The 27,686-nt window shown below is 46.5% G+C and overlaps 1 protein-coding gene across 2 annotated transcripts; it reads left to right on the top strand.

Moving 5' to 3' along the window:
• Positions 1–13,983: 13,983 nt before the first annotated feature.
• Positions 13,984–27,022, top strand: LDHA (lactate dehydrogenase A). 2 transcript variants are annotated; one of them, XM_033207807.1, is made up of 8 exons: positions 13,984–14,225; positions 16,397–16,546; positions 18,948–19,065; positions 20,341–20,514; positions 21,978–22,151; positions 22,838–22,955; positions 24,711–24,834; positions 26,292–27,022. In XM_033207807.1, the coding sequence occupies exons 2-8, from the start codon at positions 16,421–16,423 to the stop codon at positions 26,463–26,465; spliced, it is 1,008 nt and encodes a 335-aa protein (XP_033063698.1). In that variant the 5' UTR covers positions 13,984–14,225; positions 16,397–16,420; the 3' UTR covers positions 26,466–27,022. The 2 variants fall into 2 exon arrangements, with proteins under 2 accessions (XP_033063698.1, XP_033063697.1); XM_033207806.1 differs by lacking the exon at positions 13,984–14,225 and adding an exon at positions 15,850–16,184.
• The last annotated feature ends 664 nt before the right edge of the window (positions 27,023–27,686 follow it).

Raw genomic sequence — 27,686 nt, 5'->3', positions numbered from 1 at the left:
ACTTTAGGCATGTTACTTTACCTCCCTAAGACTCAGTTCCTATTTCTGTTAAAATGGGTAGTTGTGAGGATTAAATTAGATAACGAATTTAAAGGGTTTAGTACATATTAAGGCTGGGCATGGTGGCTCACACCTATAATCCCAGCACTCTGGGAGGCAGAAGGGTCCTTAGGCTGTTAATCTAATACAGAGAGAGAGAGAACACCTCAAAGGAATCTGGGGGGCATTCAGGGTGGAAGAGTTGAAGAGACGCCTTAACTTCTGTGGACTGTGATCAGAATGAACTGTAGAGGAATGAGGCCTCTAGCTATTCTCATTTAGTGCTGTTGTAGACATCATTGGAATCTTCACTATCATTTGACCAAAGGTGAAGCTAAGTATTTGAGCTATTTTGGAATTACTTTTCTTTCTTTTTTTTTTTTTTCCCTGAGATAAGGTCTTGCTTTGTTACCCAGGCTGGAGTATAGTAGCATGATCAAAGCTCACTGCAGCCCTGAACTCCTGTGCTCAAGCAGTACTCCATGCTAACTCCACACCCAGCTAACATGGTATTCTTGATTCTTTTTTTTTGTTTTTTAAGACGGAGTTTCACTCTTGTTGCCCAGGCTGGAGTGCAATGGCGCGATCTCGGCTCCCTGCAACCTCCGCCTCCTGGGTTCAATCAATTCTCCTGCTTTGGCCTGCTGAGTAGCTGGGACTAGAGGCATGCACCACCATGACCAGTTAATTTGGTAATTTTCGTAGAGACAGGGTTTCTCCCTGTTAGTCAGGCTGATCTTGAACACCCGACCTCAGGTGATCCGCCCACCTCAGCCTCCCCAAGTGCTGGGATTGCAGGCATGAGCCACCGCACCCACTGGTATTCTTGATTCTATATCACAGAAGTGCAAACACCTAACTGCCCTCCAAGGAGATTTGGAAAAGAAGTTGAACATGAAAAGAAGGATTATGCAAGGCCGCATGCGGTGACTCACGCCTGTAATCTCAGCACTTTGGGAGGCCGAGGCAGGTTGATCACTTGAGCTCAGGAGTTTGGGAGCAGCCTGGCCAACATGGTGAAACCCTGTCTCTACAAAAAATACGAAAATTAGCCAGGCATGGTGGCATGCGCCTGTAGTCCCAGCTACTCTGGAGGCTGAGGTGGGAGGATTGCTTGAACCTGGGAGGTAGAAGTTGCAGTGAGGTGAGATCACACCACTGCACTCCAGCCTGGGAAACAGAGTGAGACTCCATCTCAAAAAAAAAAAAAGAATAAATACTTAGGGGTCAGGGAAGGCTGTGTGAGCTCTGGTCTGCTACAATGAGTTTCAGGCTCACTCCCATCCCCTGCCTCCTAGTACTGTGGTTGGAAGTGCTTAGAGGATGGAGATGAGGAGCAGAAGGAACAGCAGCAGCTGCAGTTTGTATTCTGGTTTGCTTTTCTCCTGGAAACAGAATCTCTCAGAAGATACCTCCTCAATCCTCAAAATGGTGTAGGTCAGGTCGGCTCTCCTCTCGTTGGCCCTTGCTGACCCCCCTCTCACTCTGGAGTCTTTGATTCCACATGGATCAACAGCCCCCCTAGTTGAGAGCTCCTCAACTGCCCCAGGGGACATTTTATGGAGTTAGGGGTGGCAAGAAACTGGGATTATTGCCTAATCAATTGCAATCTCTCTCCTGTACCCCCCAAGAGAGCAAAGTCTAAAGCCAGCTCACAAACTCACATTTTCAACTTTCACCCATTGCCCTGAAAAAGTGTTAGCACTGGAGCCCCACAGCCTACGCTGAAGAATCGATTCCACAAAGAAGGGAGGGCCTTCCCCGTCTGCCCCCTTTCAGACCTTCCTCAAAGAACTCCTGAGCTGTGCTGCCTCCCTAAGCTGTCCCCATGCAAGGATGATAGTGAGATGTGTAGTGAGGGCCTACTGTGACAGCCAGCCCTCCTTGCAAGCGAGCCCTGCCATGGGTGCAAGTTCTGGATAAGGCAGGAAGCTGCAGCCCATGGTTACCATAGAGATGCTGGCACAGCCTATACTCATCTGTGGTTGACAGGCAGTCTTCCTTAGGAAAGGGTTGGCCGGGCTTGGTGGCTCAAGCCTGTAATCCCAGCACTTTGGGAGGCCGAGACGGGTGGATCACGAGGTCAGGAGATCGAGACCATCCTGGCTAACACGGTGAAACCCCGTCTCTACTAAAAAAAAATACGGCCGGGCGCGGTGGCTCAAGCCTGTAATCCCAGCACTTTGGGAGGCCGAGACGGGCGGATCACGAGGTCAGGAGATCGAGACCATCCTGGCTATCATGGTGAAACCCCGTTTCTACTAAAAAATACAAAAAAAAAACTAGCCGGGCGAGGTGGCGGGCGCCTATAGTCCCAGCTACTTGGGAGGCTGAGGCAGGAGAATGGCGTAAACCAGGAGGCGGAGCTTGCAGTGAGCTGAGATCCGCCACTGCACTCCAGCCTGGGTGACAGAGCGAGACTCTGTCTCAAAAAAAAAAAAAAAAAAAAAAAAAATACAAAAAACTAGCCGGGCGAGGTGGCGGGCGCCTGTAGTCCCAGCTACTCGGGAGGCTGAGGCAGGAGAATGGCGTGAACCCGGGAGGCGGAGCTTGCAGTGAGCTGAGATCCGGCCACTGCACTCCAGCCTGGGCGACAGAGCGAGACTCCGTCTCAAAAAAAAAAAAAAAAAAAAAAAGGAAAGGGGAGGAATTTGGGTGCTTGAGAACTAGTTTGTGGTGGGGGGTCAGGTTGGGGGTTGTCTGTGACATCATGAATTTGCAGCCAAAAGACAACTGGAGAGGAAGCTGAGGCTGGGAGGTCTCCACTGAGGTAGCCTTCAGCTGACCCTGTAGCTTTAAAAGCTGGGGTGTGGCCTCCTGCAGAGTGAGGTCAAGCTACAGAGCTGCCAACTCCAAGCAAAGGCTGTGGGAAGAAGCTCTAGTACAGTGGAAAAAACCCAGGAGTCAGAGACTAGAGAGAGAACCACACCCAAAGTGCCAGGCATGTTGTGAAGGTCATGGTACATGGTGCAGAGAAGAAACCACTAGGGGGGTGGTTGGGAAGTTCTAGGCCCTGAGTCACCACCACTGAAACACTAGGGCGGACCAAGAGAACTTCCCTTCTCTTCTCTGAGCACTAAGTCTCCACTGTGTGACTAATGTCTGCCCTGTGGGCTAGGCAGGGTTACTGAGAGGCCCTGCAGCATAAGTGAGGCAGGGGCAGATATCAGGGGCTGGTGGTCTCCCTCTGATTCAGTGGGTAAAGGAAGACCAAGGCTATGAGGATCTCTCTGAGGCTTCCATCCCTTCTGTGGCTAAAACTGGAGAATGAGCTCAGTGAAACTGTCCTTTGAGAGAGCCTGATGCTTCAAGCGTGTTTGTACCAAAGGCAGAGCTTGGCCCTGTACACCTAAGGGCCATGCAAGGCTAATGCAGCACCAGGGAGAGGGAGGCTAATTAGATGGAGCCCTGAAGTAGCCCTGTGAGCCAGCGGAGCTGCCAGGACCTTCCTCTAGCCTTGGGCAGGGGAGGGAGATAGGGAGCAATTATTACTTTTGCCCTTTGATATCCCGGAAGCAAAGGGCTAAGTACTTTCTTACTATCCTCCCAGACTGTGAGACAGGAAGTCAGAGGTACAGAGTGGAGACTTTGAAATCCACTTGGCTACTTTCCCGCTGTGTGGCCTGGAGCAATTCCATTTTTTGTGTTTTGGCAATATCACCAGTCAAATGTTAAAGTTCCTGCTTTCCTCTCCTGATAGGGGTGAAAACACCCTGACGAATGCTTGTGAAAGCCACCACAGCTACATGCGAGTAAAGGACCTGATGTTCTTTAGCCACAGAAGCAGCCTTCTCCACATCTGCACTGGCTCCCCACAGCCTGAGCTCCCTCCTGAGCATCTGAGGAGTTTTCCTTTGCTCCTCATAATAGAATCTCAGGCTTCCCAGTGGAGCTAGAACCCCTTCTAGCACCCTACCGAAATGAGTAGGGCTGCCTTTTCAGGGCAGTGTCCTCTAAGCAGGCTCAAAGAACAGGGCAGAGAACCCCCTTGTCCACCAGAACCTAATTTTTAAAATTTTTTTGTAGGGACAGGGTGTTACTATGTTGCCCAGGCTGGTCTTGAACTCCTGGTCTCAAGTAATCTTCCCAGCTAGCTAGGCCTAAAGTGTTGGAATTACAGGCGTAAGCCACTGTGTCGGGACAAGAAAGTTTTTTTTTTTTTTTGAGACGAGGTCTCGCTCTGTTGCCCAGGCTGGAGTGCAGTGGCATGACCTCGGCTCACTGCAGCCTCTGCCCCCAGGTTCAAGCAATTCTCCTGCCTCAGCCTCCCGAGTAGCTGGGCCTACAGGCACCCACCACCAAGCCTGGCTAATTTTTGTATTTTTAGTACAGTCGAAGTTTCGCCATGTTGGCCAGGCTGGTCTTGAATGCCTGACCTCATGATCCGTCTGCCTCAGCCTCCCAGAGTGCTGGATTACAGGCGTGAGCCACCACGCCCGGCTGAGTTGTTTTTTGTTTGTTTGTTTTAATTGGGAGGGAGTCTCGCTCTGTCTTGCCCAGGGTGGAGTACAGTGACGCCATCTTGGCTCACTGCAACCTCTGCCTCCCAGGTTCAAGCGATTCTCCTGCCTCAGCCTCGGAATAGCTGGGATTACGGGAGCCCACCACCACGCCCGCCTGATTTTTGTATTTTAGTAGAAACAGGGTTTCTCCATGTTGGCCAGGCTGGTCTCAAATGCCTGACCTCAAGTGATCCACCTGCCTCGGCCTCCCAAAGTGGTGGAATTACAGGCGTGAGTCACTGCGCCCGGCCCAAGATAGTTTTTATTAACGAATTTAATAGCTCACCAGTGTACTGGGCATTTGGGACCCTGTTTTGGAACTAATAGAGGGGACAAGAGGATGGCAGGCATAGGTTTCCTGTTGCCATAGGCATTTCTCCCTTACCTCAGGAGCAGCCCTGATCACTTCCCAAAATGGGGACAGCTTTGCCTCTGAGTCCTGAGCATTGTCAAAATGAAGGTATGTATGGAAGCCGGACTCACCACTTCAGAGCCTCCTTGGACATTACAACTGGAAGAGAAAGGCCCTTTTTTTTTCCTTTGGATGGAGTCTTGCTCTGTCGCTCAGGCTGGAGTGCAGTGGTGCTGTCTGGGCTCACTGCAACCTCTGCCTCCTGGGTTCGATGCTCGTGCCTCAGCCTCCTGAGTCGCTAGGATCACAAGAGCCCACTATCACACCCGGCTAATTTTTGTATTTTTAGTAGAGACAACATTCCACCATGTTGGCAAGGCTGGTCTCGAACTCCTGACCTCAAGTGATCCGCCTGCCTTTGCCTCCCAAAGTGCTGGGATTATAGGTGTGAGCCACCGCATCCAGCCAAGAGAGACCCCTTTTATGTTTACATTCAAGGGTGCTGAGGCTACAGAGGGAATGCAACTGCCACAATGTTACCGAGGTGTCCATGACATAGCTGGGGTAAGAATACATGTCTCCTGACCCCCAGGCCAGTGTCCCCTCTCCATCAGCTGCCCACTCGTCTCTGTCCAGTCATGCCCATCACTGTCCTTGCCACCGAAGGTGTCAGAGGGAAAGGCTATCGCAGCTTTCCATGGTCCTCTCCTGCTGTGATTAGAAAAGAGACAGTTTCTGCTTATAGGTGCCACTGGTGACTGACTGGCTTGGAGGGGCCTTGGGACTCCCTCTGCAGCACTGATTTTGAGGACCCTCGGTTTGGAAGCCACTTATATTCTTGTAACAGTCTTTACTTTGGAACTTCTCAGTGGGATGGGAAGCTTGAGGCCCAAATTCCAGCCAGGGAAAGAGGGAGAGAAAGAGCACAGCTGCTACTTATTTCCTGGGTTAGGAAGTGGCTGGGAAGGAACCTAGAGTTTTTGAGATAGATTTTATTAAGGAACAGTGTGAGGAATGAATTCTGGAGGGAATGACAGTCCAAGCCAAAAGAGGAAATGCAGGCATCTTGTGCCTAAGGATGAGCCTTGCCTGGAGCCTAAGGATGAGCCTTGCCTGGAGGAGGAGCGGCTGAGGAGGAGGAGACAGGCATCAGGGGACCAGGGGATGTTACCCAGGAGAACCTGAACAGTCAGGGTCTTTTGGCATCCACTCCTGTCATCTGAGAGATGGATGGGGCTTGGGATAGGGAGAGGGACATGAAGGAGTCACCTGCTCCCATGCCAAAGAGAGGACCCTCTACTTTGGCATGTACATAGTAGGCCCTGGTCTCTCAGGAACAGAGACTGATGAGGTTGTCTGCATCTTGGGCCCTGCAACTCAGGAAAGCCATCAGCTTTGCAACCACAGAAAAGGTTAAAAAAAAAAAAAAAGGCCGGGCGCAGTGGCTCAAGCCTGTAATCCCAGCACTTTGGGAGGCTGAGACGGGCGGATCACAAGGTCAGGAGCTCGAGACCATCCTGGCTAACACGGTGAAACCCCGTCTCTACTAAAAATACAAAAAACTAGCCGGGCGAGGTGGCGGGCGCCTGTAGTCCCAGCTACTCCGGAGGCTGAGGCAGGAGAATGGCATGAACCCGGGAGGCAGAGCTTGCAGTGAGCTGAGATTTGGCCACTGCACTCCAGCCCGGGCGACAGAGCAAGACTCCGTCTCAAAAAAAAAAAAAAAAAGTCAGGCTGTCGGTGAGGGTTCGGAGGGACTGTGGGGTGGGGTTGTGTAGGGTTGTAGGAGAAGTGTATGTTCTGAACAGATGTGGATGGAGCTGTATATGGTCTGTACATGTTATAGATCTATATGTTGTGTATTACTGAAAAAAGCCTGGTGCCTTCTTTTCCTTACTCTGTTGCCCAGACTGGAGTTCAGTGGTGTGAGCATGACTACTGCAGCCTCAAACTCCTGGGCTCAAGCAATCCTCCTGCCTCAGGCTCCCAAAGTCCTAGGATTATAAGTGTCAGCCACAGGCCGGGCACAGTGGCTCACTCCTGTAATCCCAGCACTTTGGGGGACAGAGCCGGGCGGATCACGAGGTCAGGAGATCAAGACCATACTGGCCAACATGGTGAATCCTCGTCTCTACTAAGAATACAAAAAAATTAGCTGGGTGTGATGGTGCACGCCTGTAGTCCCAGCTACTCGGGAGACTGAGGCAGGAGAATCACTTGAACCCAGGAGGCAGAGGTTGCAGTGAGGCGAGATCGCGCCACTGCACTCCAGCCTGGTGACAGAGCAAGACTCCATCTCAAAAACAAACAAACAAACAAACAAACAAACAAACAATAACAGAAAAACAAGTGTCAGCCACCATACCCTGTCTCCCCCAAATTTCTTAGTCTGGCATTTAAGGTTAAAGATTAACCAGACTCACCATGTATTTTCCTGCCCCTGTGCATTTACTCATGCTTTGTTCTCTGCTTTCTCAACACCTGATCTTTACCAATTAAAATCCTCTTCTAGCTCCAGCTCAGACGCTACCTCTTCCAGGGAGCCTTTTTTTGGTATCCTCACCCAAATGCCCTCTCTCGTCTGAATGGCAGAGTACTTTTCTCTACCTCTTTTGCAGTAGTTACATTCTCTTATGCATTCTAACTATTAAGGGTGAGGCTGTCAGTTTCCTCCACTAAATACTAAAAGTCTTTGAAGGCTTATAAGTTTGTTGTATTCATTTTTGTATCTCCAATACCTAGCACAGTCCCTTTACATAGCAGGTATTTAATTCAAAATATATTTGTCAAACAAATAAATGTTAAGTGTTGGGTTATGGAGATAAATGAGAAACTTGTGGGGTTTTTTTGTTTGTTTGTTTTCTGAGATGGAGTCTCCCTCTGTCACCCAGGCTAGAGTCCAGTGGCACGATCTCAGCTCACTGCAACTTCCGCCTCCCAAGTTCAAGCAATTCTCCTGCCTCAGCCTCCCAAGTAGCTGGGATTACAGGTGCCTGCCACCACGCCTGGCTAATTTTTGTATTTTTAGTAGAGACGAGGTTTCACCACGTTGGCCAGTCTGTTTTGAACTCCTGACCTTGTGATCCACCAGCCTTGGCCTCCTGAAGTGTTGGGATTACAGGGGTGAGCCACAGCACCCAGCCTTCTGCTGGTTATTTGTTATTTGTTTTTTGAGACAGGGTTTCATTCTGTCACCCAGGCAAGAGTGCAGTGGAGTGATCATAGCTCACTGCAGCCTCAACCTTCTGGACTCAAGCAATTCTGCCACCCTAGTCTCCTAAGTAGCTGGGACTACAGGCACACACCACCATGCCCAGCTAATTTTTTTTTTTTTCTCATAGAGATGTATTGTTGTTTTGCCTAGGCTGCTCTCAAACTCCTGGGCTAAAGCGATCCTCCTGCCTCAGCCTCCCAAAGTATTGGGATTACAAGCATGAGCCCCTGTGCCCAGTGCTAGGAAAACTTCTTGCCCTGTACTAGGAAAACATTTTTTCCTAGTGGAAAGAAAGTTTCCCAGTGGAAAAAATGTGTATTTGCACTAGGAGCTCACAGTTCAGTGACAACGACATACACCAATATGAATTAATTTATTTGGGAGGCTGAGGTAGGCAGATGGCTTGGGAGTTCAAGACGAGGCTGGGCAACATGGAGAAACCCCATCTTTACTAAAAACATAAAAATTAGCCAGGTATTGTGGTGCACACTTATAGTTACAGCTACTCAGGAGGCTGAGGTGGGAGGATCACTTGAGCGTGGGATGCGGAGATTGCATGCAGTGAGCTGAGATCGCACTGGGTCACAGAGGGAGACCCTGTCTCAAAACAAAACAAAACAAAACAAAGCCAAACAAAAAAACAGTGTATGCCGGGCGCGGTGGCTCAAGCCTGTAATCCCAGCACTTTGGGAGGCCGAGACGGGTGGATCACGAGGTCAGGAGATCGAGACCATCCTGGCTAACACGGTGAAACCCCGTCTCTACTAAAAATACAAAAACTAGCTGGGCGAGGTGGCGGGCGCCTGTAGTCCCAGCTACTCGGGAGGCTGAGGCAGGAGAATGGCGTAAACCCGGGAGGCGGAGCTTGCAGTGAGCTGAGATCCGGCCACTGCACTCCAGTCCGGGAGACAGAGCGAGACTCCGCCTCAAAAAAAAAAAACAAAAAAAAAAACAAAAAAACAGTGTATTGAGTGCTGGTTATGTGGGGCTCAGGTGGGCAGGGATGATGGGAAAGGAGAGGGCACTCAGAATGAAGGAACTTCCTAGGTGGAAGGCTGGAGGTAAGAGAGTACATGGCACATTTGGGGAATGTAGTGAGTAGCCCTGGGACTGGTATATAGGAAGCATGAAGGAAAATAGATAAAACCAGAGAGGGGATGTGAGCGCTGGATCACAGGGGTCCGGCTGTGCCTTTCCAAAGTGTTTGGATTTTATTCTGGAAGCAATGAGGGACTACCGAATGCTCTCAAAGAGGAGTATAACAAATACAGGATGAAGGAATGACTCAGCGCTGTGTTTTGGATGGACACCATCCTGTGACCAGGGCCATTTTAGGAAAATCTTACAGTGGGTGCTGAGCAGCATCTATTCTCTGAGGCCAGCTTGTCTCTTGGTCAAACCCCTCTTTTATGGGATTTTCTCTTTAAAAAAACTTATTGATACATAATAGTTGCACACATGTATGAGATACATATGACATTTTGACACAAGCATAAAATGTATAATGATCAAATCTGGGGAACTGGAATATCCATCACCTCAAATATTTATGATTTCTTTGTGTTAGGCACATTCTGAATTTTCTAGCTATTTTGAAATATACAGTAAGTTATTAATTATAGTCATCCTATCTAACTGTATTTTGGTACCCATTAACCAGTCCCTCTTCATCCTTTCTCCCCGCCATCCTTCCCAGCTTGTGGTAGCCACCATTCTATTCACTACCTCCATAAGACCAAATTGTTTAGTTCCCACATGAGTGAGAACATGCGATGTTTGTCTTTCTGTGCCAGTTTATTTCACTTAATGACCTCCAGGTCCATCCATGCTGCTGCAGATGACAGGATTTCATTCTGAAATAGCTGAATAGTATTTCATTGGGCATATATAGCACTTTGAAAAAATTTTATTGTTTTTGTTTTTGAGATAGGGTCTTGCTCTGGATTGCAGTGGTGACATCACAGTTCACTGCAGCCTGGACCTCCCGCGTTCAGGTGATCCTCCCACCTCAACCTCTTGGGTAGCTGGGACTACAGGCATTTACCACCATCCTCAGCATTTTTTTTTTTTTTTGTATTTTTTGTAGAGTTGGGGGTTCACCATGTTGCCCAGGCTGGTCTTGAACTCCTGGGCTCAATCTGCCTGCCTCAGCCTTCCAAAGTGCTGGGATTACAGGTATGAGCCACCATGTCCAGCCCCTCTGCTTCCTCGTTTCAAGCAATTCTCCTGCTTCAGACTCCCAAGTAGCTGGGGATTACAGGCATGTGCCACCACACCCGGCTACTTTTTTTTATTTAGTAGAGACGAGGTTTCATCATATTGGTCAGGCTGGTCTTGAACTCCTGACTTCAGGTGATCCACCCACCTCGGCCTCCCAAAGTGCTGGGATTAGAGGCATGAGCCACCGCACCTGGCCAACACATTTTCTTTATCATCCATCTATTGATGACACTTAGATTGAGTCCATCCATATTTTAGCTATTGTGAATAGTGCTGCAATAGTCATGGGAGTGCAGACATTTGTTTGATATACTGATTTTGTTTCTTTTGGATATATACTCAGATTGCTGGATCATATGGAAGTTCCATTTTTAGTTTTTTGAGGGGCCTCCATACTGTTTTCCATAGTGACTGTGCTAGGGATTTTCCCTTTTGAAGAGGCCACATCCAAAGAACACTTGGTCAGATTGAGAATTCTGTTCCGTCCCCTGAAAGTGTTTTCTGACCCATTCCAAGGGTTCCACATTGTTCTCTGGCTTTAGTACAGAAGTTCTACTGTTTGGATTGTATTAGTCAGGGTCCTATATTAATCAGCGTTCTCCAGAGAAACAGAATCAATGGAAGAATAGATATAAAGAGATTTATGAGGAGGAATTTGCTCAGGTGTTTATGCAAGCGGAGAAATCCCATGATCTTGCCATCTGCAAGCTGGAGAGACTCAGGAAAGCTGGTGGTATAAATTCCAGTTCGAGCCCAAAGGCCTGAGAACCAGGAGAGCCAATGGTCTAAGTCCCAGTCTAAGGGCAGAATACCAAGGTCTCAGCAGAGACACCTATTGGCACCGATGGCCTCTTCTGAACCTGGGACTGGTTTGGGCCCCCTAGATAATTTCTTCCCCTTTGTATGGAGTGGGGTGGGGCAATATCCTAGAATAGAGAGAAAATCATAGGCTTTGGGGTTAGTTAGCACTGGTTTAAATTGTCAGTCAACATCACTTACTAGCTGCACAACCTTGGCAAAGTCACTTACCTGTCTGAGCCTTGGTTTCTGTATCTGAAAAATGGGGATAATTATGCCTACTCTAAAGGATGAGTATGGGGATTACCTAACTGGCTGCCGGAACCATAGCAGATGCTCAGTAAATGGTATTTGTTTTATTCATATTTGTGGAGTCAAATACTGGCTGTTGTTCTGCCTAAGAAGCCTGAGCTGTGCTTGGAGCAAGCTGTTGCTAGGTATCGTGAATTAGGGGAATGAAGACTCTACCTAGTTTATCTTCACAGGTCATCCCAGAGTACCCAGACCCAAGCCTTTCAGGTGAAAATTATTCGTCTCCCCAGCCAACTTCAGCTCTCTGCCTTCTGCACCCTTCTTCCCAGCAGCCGTGGTCACATTTGGTAAGCAGGCAGGGGCCCAGCCTTGACTGAGAACATTGTTGCAAAGACTGAGGAACTGGAAAACACTGTGGCAATCTGCCCTGCCCTGAGGTACTCTGAAGAATCAGTGGCCCACCCCTAAACTTTCCAGCTGTGTGTTTGAGGTGAGAGCCCCATTTCAGAGCCTAGAGTGATCTTAGAATCTAGAGTGATGGCAAAACTGTGAGAACATGCGAGCATGCCCTGCAATTTTTTTTTTTTTTTTTTATGATGCTGCCAGGCTAGTCTCGAACTCCTGGCCTCAAGCAGTACTCCCACCTCAACCACATTGGTGCTGGGATTATAGGCATGAGTCACTGCACCCGGCTCCTTGTGCTATTCTGGAGCTGAGTAGAGTTTTCTGTCAAAACCAAGAAACTCAGTTATGGATCTATCTCAGAGCTGCACTGGGCTGGTGCTGTAGGTTCAGGGAGTAAGTAAACTCATCCATGCCCTTGAGGGGCTCACCGTCTGGTAGGGGAGCATAGCCACACATACCTCTCTTACAAACTGGTTTGAAAAATGTACCATCCAGTCTGTAGGGGGCAGAGAGCAAGGCAGTACCAGTTCTGTGTGTTGGCTGTCCTGCATGCAACACAGAACACTTCTGTGACCAGATGTGTGGGCTGTTTCCACCTCACCCACTTCCCGACACCAAGCAGTTCTCCAGGAGACACCAACTGGGTGTCCTAGAATTCAGTTCCATCCTGATACTGTCCACCTGCAGATAGTGTCAGATTCCACAGGTTAAGAGTGCCATCCCACAAGGCTGCTTCCCCCTTCAAACACCAATCTCAAGATACAGACGAATAGCTGGACAGAAGAGATGCAAAGGCCAAGATATGCCCCCTCTAGGCACTTCATCCTCTGAACACTTTCAGAGTTAAGCAACTCGGAAGCTCATCAAATCTTTTTCAGAGTTTTATAGAGTTTAATTGCCAGCCTCCACCCCTTTCCTAGAGGTTAGTGAGTTGGGCTGAAAGTTCCAGCCCTCTAATTCCCTAATCACGTGGTCTTTCCCATGACTGGCCCCTTCCTGAGGCGATCTAAGACTCCTAATTTATTAACATTAAGTCAGGGAAAGAGGCTCTTAATAAATAACAAAAGACACTCCTATCAGAAAATTCAGGAAACTTTGGCATATTCAAGGGCTTACCAAATATATTTCATAATATACCCCACAGTGGGAAAGTACTGGTACAAATTACAGATGGAGGAGGGCGGGCTAGGCAATGGAATCAGCAATAATACAGGCCCAGAGGTAAGTATGATAAGAAAACAAACAATTGAGCTGGGCGCGGTGGCTCAAGCCTGTAATCTCAGCACTTTGGGAGGCCGAGGCGGGCAGATCACATGAGGCCAGGAGTTTGAGATCAGCCTGACCAACATTGTGAAACCCCGTGTCTACTAAAAATTACAAAAATCAGCTGGGCGTGGTGGCGCGTGGCTGTAATACCAGCTACTCAGGAGGCTGAGGCAGGAGAATCGCTTGAACCCGGGAGGCGGAGGTTGCAGTGAGCTGAGATCACCCCACTGCACTCCAGCCTGGGCGACAGAGCAACTCCGTCTCAAAAAAAAAAATTTTTTTTTTTAATAATTAAAAAAAAAAAAACGCAGGGCAAGTGAGCGCGCTTGTAGTTCCAGTCACTTCGGGAAGCCAAGGTGGGAGGATTGCTTAAGCCGGAATGTCAAGCTGCAGGGAACCTGGGTGACAGAGTGAGACTCTGTCTCGAAATATACCAAGGCAAACAAACAAAAAAACCAAAACCAAAAAACAAACCACCGACAGTTCTTGGGTATGGCTGAGACTTGAGATGAGATGCCAGTGGGGTGGGCATTAGGAAGTGCAGACTAAGAACTGAGTCACCCTGCAAGGCCTGAGAGGCCAAGGCTTCACTGTGAATGGGGAGCTGGTGGGCTTAGCAGCAGAGGGAAAAGCAGCGTCAAGTTTTGGAGGTCACTCGACTTAGGCAAGAACAGACCGACTGACTGCTAGGCACTTTCTTCCTTTCGTTCAACAAGTATTTGTGGAGTGCCTATTACGAGCCAGAAGCTGTTCTGGACACTGAGAAACAGGGATGAAGAATAAACAGATCCAAGCCTTCCTGAGAGTAACCTCCCCAGGTTTCATGGATGAGGAAACTGAAGGTCGTCCCGACTCAGGCTCATGGCTCCGACCCAGGCTTCTGTGGCTGGAGGGCAGCACCTTACTTAGAAGTTCCAGTGCACGTGGAGCAGTCTGCGGGTCGGCTGTCCGGCTGCGCGCGCCGCCTGGGCCTCTCCAGTGCCCCGCCTGGCTCTGCATCCACCCCCAGCCCGACCCACACGTGGGTTCCCGCACGTCCGCCGGCCCCCCCGCTGACGTCAGCATAGCTGTTCCACTTAAGGCCCCCCCAGCGCTCGCTCAGAGTGCTGCAGCCACTGCCTCCGATTCCGGATCTCATTGCCGCGTGTCCCGGACGACCGCCTGACTTGCGTTCCCGGTACGGTAGGGCCCTGCGCGCACTGCGCCGTTGGGATGGCGCGTAGAGCGAACTGCCTCTGGCTCTGCTGGCCTCCGCTGCTCGCGAAGGGGTTTCTACTCCCGTGAGGTGTAGGACCTGCTCCCCAGAAGCGTAGCCCCGAGACCTCGGCGGTGGCGCACACCACGCATGTGTTCGGAGCTCGCCGCGCTCTGCTTTTGCTCTAAGCGGGAACCATGGCTTCTGGCAGCGCTGGGGAACCGAGGAGGTGGCCACACCCAACCAGGGGTTGAAAGCCCGGGCGGATGCGGAACAACGAGATGATAGGCCTTAAGGGTGGGGGCGATGCCGCTGGGCTCGAAATCGGCGGGCAGTGTAAAACTCGAGGTCCAGTTCCCGGAGCCCATAGAGCCAAAAAAGCCTCAGCTTGTCCGGGGCGGGTTCTTGGAAGCCGGAAAGCGGCTGAATACCACCCGGCTTGCATTTTTCTCTTGGGACGCTCGAGAGGTGGGCTGCGTGAGGGCAGCTGCTGCCTGCAGATTATAGGGCACACTTTGCGCATTTGTTAAGGAGCTACTGGTGTATCTCGGGCTGCGCTAAAGCACGGCGCATGCAAAGATGAAGCAGGCAGCATGCCAGCCCTCCCGCACCTCACGACATTCAGTTGAGTAGGATCCGCCGGTACCAACTCTTTAACAAACGGGGAGACCTAAAGCTAGGAGACAGTCAGGGATCTCTAAGTTCCCAGTGAGTAGGCGGCAGAGGGGAGCAGTAGAACTCGTTTTTGCATGTCTCTCGCCGCTGGACGCACCCTTCCCTCACCCCATGCCCTCCCACCTCCGCTCCTACATTGAAGGTAGCATTGGATCCTGGGGCCGTTAGTGAAGCTAGCAGGTGTCCGCAGGAACTCCCTTCCCCCTGCCAGGCTAGAAACCTTACAAGGCTGTCTAGAAATAGAAGTGATTTGTAAGGAGAGACCCGACTCCAGGTTGGTGGCTCTGGGCTGCCTGCCTAGAGGTCCTCTCGGGTTTTTGCCCCTTGGAGTGGTGTCAAAACTAGACGTGATACTTTGGGGATGCAGCCTGTGATATTCCCTCCAGCGAATGCAGTGCAGGGTTGGATTAACACGGTGGAAAGAATTCGAGGGTTCCATCAAGTAGCTATGAACTCTAGGGCTGCAGGCCTCAGGTCCTCTGCAGCTATTTCTACACTCCCTGTACTCAAACAATTTCTTCATACTGGGCCTGACAGGCCTTTGCAACAAGGATCACTGTAGAAGCCACACCGTGCGCCTCCCTCTGGGTTGGTTAACAGGCCCTGGTTTCTAGTATTGAGATTTAAAGTCTGGCGCTGACTGCGCGCCAGGCCTGGGAGGCTGCCAGCTAGGCTTCACGTTGCTCGCGTCTGTTTCGGGGCATTTCTTTAGGTCTGAAGTCTGAATCCCAGCTCACTCCGTCTCACTGAGCTGGATAGCTCCAGATTGCCTCTGCTTGCGGGCGGGGCTTCTCAGGCTTCTGCCGTCTGGCCCGTTGCCCGCTTCCCAATGGCCGGAGGCCGCTAGGGTAATCGGCTTCGCCCCCGCGCTCTGTAATGCGCATGCGCACGCACACGTGTTTCCTGGGCCCGCCCATCTTCCGGATTTGGGCGGGGCGTGAAAGCGGGGCGGTCTGAAGCCACAGCTATTAGTCTGATTTCCGCCCACCTTTCGGAGCACGGAGAACCACAAAGCGCGCATGCGCGCGGCTCACCGCACGATTCGGTGCCTTGGGCTCGAGCTTTGTGGCAGTTAATGGCTTTTCTGCACATACCTCTGGTTTTTACTTGAAGCCTGGCTGTGTCCTTGCTGTAGGAGCAGGAGTGGCTCAAAGTGATCTTGTCTGAGGAAAGGCCAGCCCCACTTGGGGTTAGTCAACCGCAATGGGTGAGCCCTCAGGAGGCTATACTTACACCCAAACGTCGATATTCCTTTTCCACGCTAAGGTATGGGCCTTCACTCTTCACCGACCCTGTCATTAGGCCTTTCAACTCTCTTTAGCAACCATTAGGTTTTTTTCCCCTCCCTTTTTAGTCATCTCTTGTGATTTTATAGTGGCAAATACCCCCGAAGGAAGTAAAATCGCTTAAAAAAAAAATCTCTTGGTTAACAAACATTAAAGGGGATGTAGTGACACTAAATGTTTTTCCCCCTATAGATTCCTTTTGGTTCCAAGTCCAATATGGCAACTCTCAAGGATCAGCTGATTCATAATCTTCTAAAGGAAGAACAGACTCCCCAGAATAAGATTACAGTTGTTGGGGTTGGTGCTGTTGGCATGGCCTGTGCCATCAGTGTCTTAATGAAGGTAAGTGAGAATCTACCACACTGGACGCCCATACCTTGACCCCGTCATCTGCCCCCACTCCTGCCCCTAGAATTGTATTATTACGTTTCATATAACAATATTTAGCTTTATGCACTCATTCAGATAACTTTCTGTGAAACAAACTTTGGAAATATGATGATACACCAAAAGTGTATCTGAAATTAAAAAGAATCAAAGGTCATCAGGCTGGAGACCCAGTTCCTAAAATTCATTATTCTGTATTAACATGCATGGATTGACTACCGATGAAAAGGAAGGGTCCATGACTTTAAATGAGCCAAAATTCTTTTAAAGTGATTTTTGAATTGAAAATGACACATACGATAAAATTATATGGGAAATCTTAAGTTCTCCTACCCAAACCTCATTGCCCCTGTGCCTTGGGTAGCAATTTTGTTATCAATTATGGAACTAAAATTTCATTAGAAAAAGAAATTGTGAGTAAAGCACTCCTTATTACACTATTGAAACCTGATTTATATTTAAAAGAAGTTGAGGCAGCTTACAACATGAAAATGTCTGAGGCCAGGCGTGGTGGCTCACGCCTGTAATCCCAGCACTTTAGGAGGAGGCCCAGGGGGGCAGATCACGAGGTCAGGAGATGGAGACCATCCTGACTAACACGATGAAAGCCCATCTCTACTAAAAATACAAAAATTAGCCGGGTGTGCTGGCACACACCTATAGTCCCAGCTACTTGGGAGGCTGAGGCAGGAGAATTGCTTGAACACGGGAGGTGGAGGTTGCAGTGAGCCAAGATAGCACTACTGTACTCCAGTCTGGGCGACAGTGAGACTCCATTTCAAAAAAAAAAAAAATCTGCAGTTCAGATGTGGAGTTTCTAATACAAATGAATTCTGGGTTCTGAATAGAAATGGATTCAAGTGAGAAGGGACTAAAGGCAGAAATGAGCTATGAAAAGGCCTTGTAACAACACAGGTGACTCTACATATGTTCTTAGGAAAGGCCACATAATACACAAACTTTTATTCCTTACCCACTTAATGAGAAATTGATGCTCTTTTCCTCACACCTACAAACCGCCTATGGATTTTCTCTGTGATGGCCTCTGGCTCAGGTGTGGGTAAGAAGAATAACTGCCACTCATTATATTGTAGATGATTTAGGGATAGATCTGCAGCTCGAATAACTTATTTGGTAATGATAGACCACATCCATTTGTATTAAAGCTGTTATTGGTGCTCCTGGCCTGAAATGCAACTATTAACTTTTAGAGTTGCAACTATAAGGATATTTTTTGCCAATATTATACACTGCACAAACCTTTTTATCCATAACTGTTAGTATTGGTTCATATATGGAATCAACCAGGGAATAGTTCAGATTCCATCTCTGAAAGATGGATGGAAATCAGACTTTTTAACTTTAATTTTTTGAGATGGAATCTCGCTTTGTTGCCCTGGCTGGAGTGCAGTTGCAGGGTCTTGGCTCACTTGACCTCCCGGGTTCAAGCAATTCTCCTGTCTTAGCCTCCCGGGTAGTTGGGACTACAGGTGCCCACCAACACACCGAGCTAATTTTTGTAGTTTTAGTAGAGATAGGCCTTCACCATATTGGCCAGGTTGGTCTTTTTTTTTTTTTTCTGAGATGCAGTCTCACCTTGTCGCCCAGGCTGGAGTTCAGTGGCACGAACTTGACTCACTGCAAGCTCTGCTGACTGAGTTCATGCCTTTCTCCTGTCTCACCCACCCACCACCACTCCCGGCCAATTTTTGTATTTTTAGTAGAGGCAGGGGTTTCACCGTGTTAGCCAAGATGGTCTTAATCTACTGACCTCGTGATCCGCCTGTCTGGGCCTCCCAAAGTGATGGGATTACAGGTGTGAGCCACCGCCCCTGGCCTGGCCAGGCTGGTCTTGAACTCCTGACCTCAAGTGATCCACCCACCTTGGCCTCCCAAAGTGTTGGGATTACAGATGTGAGTCACTGTGCCCGGCCAGAATATTTGCTGATTTCAAGTCTTGATACTGGTCAATATCACCTAGTTAAATGAATAACAACCTAACATTGGTGTGTAGGATGGAATTTGAGAGAGTAGATAGAGCAGTTTTATATAATTGGAAGTTATTCTAGCAACTGCCAGTCCAGTGTTCTGCTTCCACATCTGCAGTGGTGGAACTCCTATAGAGCTTGCTTCAGTGGGGAGACAGGGCTGGAGAGAGGGTCAATGCTATCTACATATGGAGTAATCTGTAAGTCAGCTTTTGAAATGGGGTGCCCTCTACTTTGAAGTATATCTTGATACTGTGCTAATAAAGTAACAGAACTCTCCTACGCCAGAAATACAGAAATTTTTCATGCTTCTCTTAAAATCTAGATGTGGCAATTTTCCATTTAACTAAATATTTTATGTCTTTTAGGACTTGGCAGATGAACTTGCTCTTGTTGATGTCATCGAAGACAAATTGAAGGGAGAGATGATGGATCTCCAACATGGCAGCCTTTTCCTTAGAACACCAAAGATTGTCTCTGGGAAAGGTTGATTTCAACAAGTTTATATTATAATCCATGAGACTTAAATTCTTTTTTCAGATGGTCTCTCTTTGTTGCTTAGGGTAGAGTGCAGTTGCACAATTATGGCTCACTGCAGCCTCGAACCCTGGGCTCAAGCAATCCTCCTTCCACTTCATTACCCCCTCCCCCTCACGAAGAAGCTGGGACTATAGGGCATGCTACCATGCCCAGCTAATTTTTTTACTTTTGTAGAGATGGGGACTCACTGTGTTGCCCAGGCCTGTCTTGAACCACTGGGTTCAAGTGATCCTCCCTCATTAGCCTTCCAAAGTACTGGGATTGCAGGTGTGAACCACTGTGCCCAGCCTTAGACTTAAATGCTTTATCAGGCTTGAAATCCTAGCTCTGTGAAGATTTTGTTTTAAATGCAGAGTACAAGAGCCTGGGAACAATTCCACTTGGGTGACTGTGAATATCAAAGTTTCAATTTCTAGTAAATGGTTTAAAATAGAAATCCAATTTGTCCATGCTATGGAAACCACCTGAATTAGAATGTAATGAGTAAAGCTTAAACCTTAGGTCTGTATTTAACCACATTGTGTTACTTTCTTGCCCCCACATCCTTTCACAGGCGCAACACAAAGTTGAGAATAGGGTAAATAAATGACCCTGTTCAGCCAGTATTCTTGACTTGACCCTTTCACACTTAACAGCACCAGTCAAGAAACCTGAATGTGAGCCCAAATAGTGTCTACTTTTGTACCTGAAAATCACTGGCCACCTCGCTAATGGGCAACTCCCTTCATTGCTGGCTTAACTTTCTTGTGCCATAGGGTATCTAGAAGCAAAATATGCTTGTTAAGTATAAAGCTGTCTCTGCTTAGAAATAAGTCCCCCTACCACCACCACCACCACCATCAAACACACACACACACACACACATTGCCTGTTCCTGGACTGATAGGACACGAGTTAAGTAAAAACAGGAGTATGGAAAAGTGTGAACGTTGAGCTTAGGTAACAAAAATTTTGAGGATATATAAAAAATTAATAGGAGAATCAAATAATAAACTTGATTCCCTCCAGCTCCCCCTAATTGTAGTTACATAACGTTACAACTTGACTAAAACTAGAATACAAGGAAGGTATTGACATGCTCTTCCTCCATTTAAGAAACCATAATGATAAAACTCTAAAAACAAAAAGAAAGGTCTGCGGGGCACTTAACGGAACAAATTTTTGCTGCTTAGGTAAAATTTATTCTAAAGGCCTTAATCTGGTCATTTCCCTTTTCTCTAGACTATAGTGTAACTGCAAACTCCAAGCTGGTCATTATCACGGCTGGGGCACGTCAACAAGAGGGAGAAAGCCGTCTTAATTTGGTCCAGCGTAACGTGAACATCTTTAAATTCATCGTTCCTAATGTTGTAAAATATAGCCCGAACTGCAAGTTGCTTATTGTTTCAAATCCAGGTGAGCCTTTTAACTGCGTAAAAATTGACAAGCTATAGTAAAACTGATAGTATATGATATGTGTGTATATATATATCTATTTTAATATTTTAAAATATTATTTAAAAAATACATATTTTGAGACTGAGTTTCGCTCTTGTAGCCCAGGTTGGAGTGCAGTGGCGCAATCTCGGCTCACTGCAACCTCTGCCTCCTGGGTTCAAGTGATTCTCTTGCCTCAGCCTCTCAAATAGCTGGGATCACACGCGCCTGCCACCATGCGTGGCTAATTTTTTATATTTTTAGTAGAGACAGGGTTTCACAGTATTGGCCAGGCTGGTTTTGAACTCCTGGCCTCAAGCAGTCCACCTGTCTCGGCCTTCCAAAGTGCTAGGATTACAGGCATGAGCCACTGTGCCCAGCCACGCATATTTATTAATTTATTTTTCATGTTTCACTTCCCTTCTAAGGAGATTTGTGTGTGTTTTTTTTTTTTTAATAATTAATTTTAAAACATTAAAGGGAATACAATGCCTTTAAATGTAGTTGGAGCTTAAAATTACCTGCCCAAGATCTTGGATAAGGGATAAGTTTGTGAATAATTGCTATTCTCTTTTTTTTTTTTTGAGACAGTCTCACTTTGTAGCCCAGGCTGGAGTACAGTGGTTTGATCTTGGCTCACTGCAACCTCTGCCTCCTGGGTTCAAGCAATTCTCCTGCTTCAGCCTCCCAAGTAGTTGGGATTACAGGCACGTGCCACCATGCTCGGCTGATTTTTTTAGTAGAGACAGGGTTTCACCATGTTGCCCAGGCTGGTCTCAAATTCCTGAGCTCAGGTGATCCATCTGCCTCGGCCTCCCAGAGTATTAGGATTACAGGTGTGAGCCACTGTGCTCGGGCCCATAATTGTCTCTTAGTTGAAACACAGTTTATTTTCATAAAACTGTTACTATACTTTTTTTTGAGACCACATCTCACTCTGCCACCCAAGCTGGAGGGCAATGGGATGATCATGACAGCTTTGACCTACTAGGCTCAAGTGATTCCTCCTTCCTCGGCCTCTTAAGTAGCTAGGACTGCAGGTGTGCACCAATATGCCTGGCTAGTTTTTTAAGGTTTTTTGTAGAGATGGGGTTTTGCTATGTTGCCCAAGCTGGTCTTGAACTGCTGGCCTCAGGCAGTCCTCCCACCTCAGCCTCCCAAAGTGTTGGGATTACAGGTGTGAGCTGTCATGCCCAGCCAAAACTATACTTTTTGAATACTAATGGACTTGGTATACATAGTATAGAGGCTTAAAAAATATTAACAAAATTACGGGTTAGCCATGATCAATATCAAGATCCATACAAAGCCATATATCTGGAGTAGCCTATCATTATCTAACGATCACCTAGTATCTGCTTAACTGTTTTCTTCATAGTAAGGATACCTTTTTGTGTATGGGGAGGGATAATGGGTGACTTTTATTTTCTCCTTTTTCATAGTGGATATCTTGACCTACGTGGCTTGGAAGATAAGTGGTTTTCCCAAAAACCGTGTTATTGGAAGTGGTTGCAATCTGGATTCAGCTAGATTCCGTTACCTGATGGGGGAAAGGCTGGGAGTTCACCCATTAAGCTGTCATGGGTGGGTCCTTGGGGAACATGGAGATTCCAGTGGTAAGCATAAGTTATTTTCTTTTTGTTTTTGAAAAGATTATATAAAAAGTCAATGAGCATTGTATTATTCAATTAGAGCCTAATCAAATATCCATTCAGTAGGATAGAATGGTTTCCTGAAACCTAGTATTTTGTATAATTATATGTTAAGAATTGTTAAGATTGTTGCCATTTTATATGGCATTTTATGGATAGGGGGATGGGGAATGAAATTTCTCTTCTTACCGTGGATATCTTAAGACTATAGTTCTTAGGATGACTTCAGTCATTTAATATCACAGCTGTTTATACTTGACTTGTACTGCCTGGCCCTGAAAATGTCAGCAAATCCAAATGGAGTGCACAGAAGTTATATTATTATCACAGTTGAAAAATGTTATGATTTGGTTCTGTATGCTAAGAAAACCCCCCTTATGTTCTCATACTATCTTTGTATTTCAAATATACGTCGGTTAAACATTTCAATTGGCCAGAGAAACAGGTTAGAATACAGTGAAAATTCCTAGTTTTATATAACGTAAGTAAATGAAAATCTAATCTAAAAGTGAGTAATGACTACTTTAGTAGTCTTGACCATCTACCAAAATTGAGTATTCCTCCTCCGAAGATAAGAGTTAGAAAAATGAATCATGATTCCTAATCTGTTGGTACATGAAAATAAATGTAGTCTGTACTGTTTCTTTTAGTGCCTGTATGGAGTGGAATGAATGTTGCTGGTGTCTCCCTGAAGACTCTGCACCCAGATTTAGGGACTGATAAAGATAAGGAACAGTGGAAAGAGGTTCACAAGCAGGTGGTTGAGAGGTAATCTTTCAATTTGGCAACACAGAATATTAACATTTACTGTTTTTATTTGAAAGGTTAAAATTGTAATAGCATTTGCATTTGAGAACTTTTTGTTAGAGAGAAAACTTGTGGTTTTTTTTTTTTTTTGAGACAAAATCTCTCTTTTTCCCACAGGCTGGAGTGCAGTGGCGCAATCTTGGCTCACTGCAACCTCCACCTCCTGGGTTCAGGTGATTCTCCTGCCTCAGCCTCCTGAGTAGCTGGGACTGCAGGCATGTGCCACCATACCCGGCTAATTTTTTGTATTTTTAGTAGAGATAGGGTTTCACCATGTTAGCCAGGATGGTCTTGATCTCCTGACCTCGTGATCTGCTTGCCTCAGCCTCCCAAAGTGCTGGGATTACAGGTGTGAACCACCATACTTTTTTTTTTTTTTTTTTTTTTTTTGAGACAGCATCTCACTCTGTTGCCCAGGCTTGAGTAAAGTGGTACCATCTCTGCTCACTGCAGCCTATGCCTCCTGGGTTCAAGTGATTCTCCTGCCTCAGCCTCCCAAGTAGTTGGGACTACAGGCGTTCACCACCATGCCCAGCTAATTTTTGTATTTTTAGTAGAGACGGGGTTTCACCATGTTGGCCAGGCTGGTCTCAAATTCCTGACCTCAGGTGATCTGCCCGCCCTAGCCTCCCAAAGTGCAGGGATTACACACATGAGCCACCTTACCTGGCTGAGAAAACTTGTTTTCTTAAGCTTTGTTAAGATCATACTATAAAAACATTCTTTAAAAAAAAAAAAGAATGGACTTCACCTTGCAAGACCCTAGGATCACTTGAGCTCAGGAGTTCAAGACTGGCCTGGGCAACAGGGTAAAACCCTGTCTCTGCAATAAATACAACAGTTAGCCAGGTGTGGTGGTGAACACCTGTGGTCTTAGCTACTCAAGGGGCTGAGAGGCAGGAGGATCGCCTGAGCCTGGGAGGTCAAGGCTGCAGTGAAGCGAGATCCTGCCACTGCACTCCAGCCTGCTAGCCTGGGTGACAGAGTGAGAGCCTGTCTCAAAAGAAAAAAAAATTATTGAAATAGGGAAGCTTTCAACTTGGTGGCATTATTTACCTTTGTGGTCCTGTGTGGTCTATAGAATTAAAAAACGAATCATAATCTTTAGTTCATGACATATTCTCATGATTAGTCAAGCAAGGCCCTCCTGTTTGTATTTGTTTAATTAAATAAAACCTGTGAACCCACCACCCAGCTCAAGAAAGAAACACTGATGATATCTGTCAAATAACATTGTTGAATCAGAATTTAGTATTCCGCTGGTGTTTGGAAATAAGTAGATTCTGTGTTCTTTCCCCCAGCTATCCCTCTGTCCCCCTCATGCTCCCACTTGACATAATCCTGAGTTAAGAATGCTATGTTGTCTTGGATTTCTTTTTAAAATTCAATATTATATTTTTAAGAATTATCCCATTTTTTTTTTTTTACAAGTGGCTATAGTTTATTTTTTGATACCTATGTAATATTCCATTGTATCAGTATACCATGATTTATCCATTCTTCTGTTGGAGGACATTGGAAAGATTGTCATGTTTTTGCTGTTACTAACAGTACTGTTAATGAATATCCCTAGCGTACATGTGCAAGAGTTATTCTTGGTATAATGCAACATTTTGGCATTATTTACTGTAAAACATGTGTTAATGAAAACTTTGTTTTTCTTTCTTTCTTCCACCCTGCTTTTTCTCCCCTGACCTATGGTTTCCTACCCTCCAGTGCTTATGAGGTGATCAAACTCAAAGGCTACACATCGTGGGCCATTGGACTCTCTGTAGCAGATTTGGCAGAGAGTATAATGAAGAATCTTAGGCGAGTGCACCCAGTTTCCACCATGATTAAGGTAGGTCTGTGTAGTGATACACTGTATTTGAATGCTTTTTCCTGGCCTTTTACAAAGATTCTTCTGAGAAAGATTAATACAAGTCTTCCATTACTGATTAAAGTGAAATAAATTAATGGACCCACAGCTTTCCTTTTTTGAAAGAAATGGTTGAGCTTTAGGATTAATGTCCACTAGGCCTGTTCAACACATAGATACTTGATAATTTGACTACAAAAAAAGTCTCATTCAATTATGCTGAGGTAGGTGGAAGACTGTAAAAGAAATAAACTATTTTTCCATTGGGGAAAATAGAAATTATATTCAAGTTAGCGTTCTGTTACTATTTTTAATGACTTTCGTTTATACTATTCATTAAGTCATAACTGAAAACCTGGAAAGGAATTTCTCCCTATCAAAGTTTTTTATTTTTTTGAGACATTCTTCTTCTGTCGCCCAGGCTGGAGAGTAGTGGCCAATCAATTTTTGTATTTTTGGTAAAGACGGGAGTTTCACCATATTGGCCAGGCTGGTCTCGAACTCCTGACCTCGTGATCCACCTGCCTTGGCCTCCCAAAATGCTGGGATTACAGGTGTGAGCCACTGCACCCTGCCTCAAGTTGTATTTTAAAATCTTCATAATTAGGCCACACGCAGTGACTCACAGCTGTAATGCCAGCACTTTGGAAGGCCAAGGGCAGGAGAATCGCTTGAGCCCAGGTGTTTGAGACCACCCTAGGCAGTATAGTGAGACCTATCGAAAAAATAGTGTCTCTATTGAAAAAAAAAAAAAAAAAGGGCCGGGTGCAGCAGCTGATGCCTGTAATCCCAGCACTTTGGGAGGCCAAGGGGTGGATCACCTGAGGTCAGTATTTCAAGACCAGCCTGACCAACATGGTGAAACCCTGTCTCTACTAAAAATACAAAATTAGCTGGGTGTGGTAGCACAAGCCTGTAATCCCAGCTACTTGGGAGGCTGAGGCAGGAGAATCATTTGAACGCAGGAGGCGGAGGTTGCAGTGAGCTGAGATCGCACCACTGCCCTCCAGCCTGGGCAACAAGAGCAAAACTCCATCCAAAAAAAAAAAAAAAAGCGGCTGGGCTCTGGCTCATGCCTACAATCCCAGCACTTTGGGAGGCCAAGAGGTGGATCACCTGAGGTCAAGAGTTTGAGACCAGCCTGGCTAACATGGTGAAACCCCGTCTCTACTAAAAATACAAAAATTAGCCAAGTGTGGTGTGGTGGCGCACGCCTGTAGTCCCAGAAGGCTGAAGCAGGAGAATCACTTGAACCCTGGAGGTGGAGGTTGCGGTGAGCTGAGATTGTGCCACTGTACTCTAGCCTGGGTGACAGAGCAAGACTCTGCCTAAAAAAAAAAAAAAAAAAATGCTTTATAATTATAGAGACTGTAAGTCTTGAGAAACCATAGAATGCATAGACAAAATGTAAGATTTTTCTTTTTTCATTTCGTCTTCAGGGTCTCTATGGAATAAAGGATGATGTCTTCCTTAGTGTTCCTTGCATTTTGGGACAGAATGGAATCTCAGACCTTGTGAAGGTGACTCTGACTCCTGAGGAAGAGGCCCGTTTGAAGAAGAGTGCAGATACACTTTGGGAATCCAAAAAGAGCTGCAATTTTAAAGTCTTCTGATGTCATAGCATTTCACTGTCTAGGCTACAACAGGATTCTAGTTGGAGGTTGTGCATGTTGTCCTTTTTATCTGATCTGTAATTAAAGCAGTAATATTTTAAGATGGACTGGGAAAAGCATTAACTCCTGAAGTTAGAAATAGGAATGGTTTGTGAAATCCACAGCTATATCCTGATGCTAGATGGTATTAATCTTGTGTAGTCCTAAACTGGTTAGTGTGAAATAGTTCTGATGCACCACTGCCAATTCTGTACATGCTGCATTTGCCCCTTGGGCCAGGTGGATGTTTACTGTGTGTTATATAATTTCCTGGCTCCTTCACTGAACATGCCTAGTCCAACATTTTTTCTCAGTCAGTCACATCCTGGGATCCAGTGTATAAATCCAGTATCGTATGTCTTGTGCGTAATTGTTCCAAAGGAGCTTATTTTGTGAACTATATATATCAGTAGTGTACATTACCATATAACATAAAAAGATCTACATATAAACAATACAACCAACTATCCAAGTGTTATACCAACTAAAACTTTACCCCAATAAACCTTGAACAGTGACTACTTTGGTTAATTCATTATATTAGGATATAAAGTCATAAAGCTACTAGTTATTATATTAATTTGGAAATATTAGGCTATTCTTGGGCAACCCTGCAACAATTTTTTTTTTTTTTTTTTTTTTTTTTTTTTTTTTGAGACGGAGTCTTGCTCTTTCGCCCGGGCTGGAGTGCAGTGGCCGGATCTCAGCTCACTGCAAGCTCCGCCTCCCGGGTTTTACGCCATTCTCCTGCCTCAGCCTCCGGAGTAGCTGGGACTACAGGCGCCCACCACCTCGCCCGGCTAGTTTTTCGTATTTTTAGTAGAGAGGGGGTTTCACCGTGTTAGCCAGGATGGTCTCGATCTCCTGACCTCGTGATCCGCCCGTCTCGGCCTCCCAAAGTGCTGGGATTACAGGCTTGAGCCACCGCGCCCGGCCAACAATTTTTTCTAAAAGGGATATTATTGACTAATAGCAGAGGATGTAATAGTCAACTGAGTTGTACTGGTACCACTTCCATTATAATAAGTCCCAAAGTATTATATATTTGATAATGCTAATCATAATTGGAAAGTAACATTCTATATGTGAATGTAAAATTTATTTGCCAACTGAATAGAGGCAATGGTAGTTTGTCACTATAGGGAACACAGATTTTTGAGATCTTTTGCCCTCTGGAAGCCG

Source organism: Trachypithecus francoisi, unplaced genomic scaffold, assembly GCF_009764315.1.
Source record: "Trachypithecus francoisi isolate TF-2019V2 unplaced genomic scaffold, Tfra_2.0 Lachesis_group8, whole genome shotgun sequence".
Classification (NCBI taxonomy): Eukaryota; Metazoa; Chordata; class Mammalia; order Primates; family Cercopithecidae; genus Trachypithecus; species Trachypithecus francoisi.
Note: the sequence above shows the minus strand (reverse complement) of the source record. Positions and strands in the feature narration are given on the sequence as shown.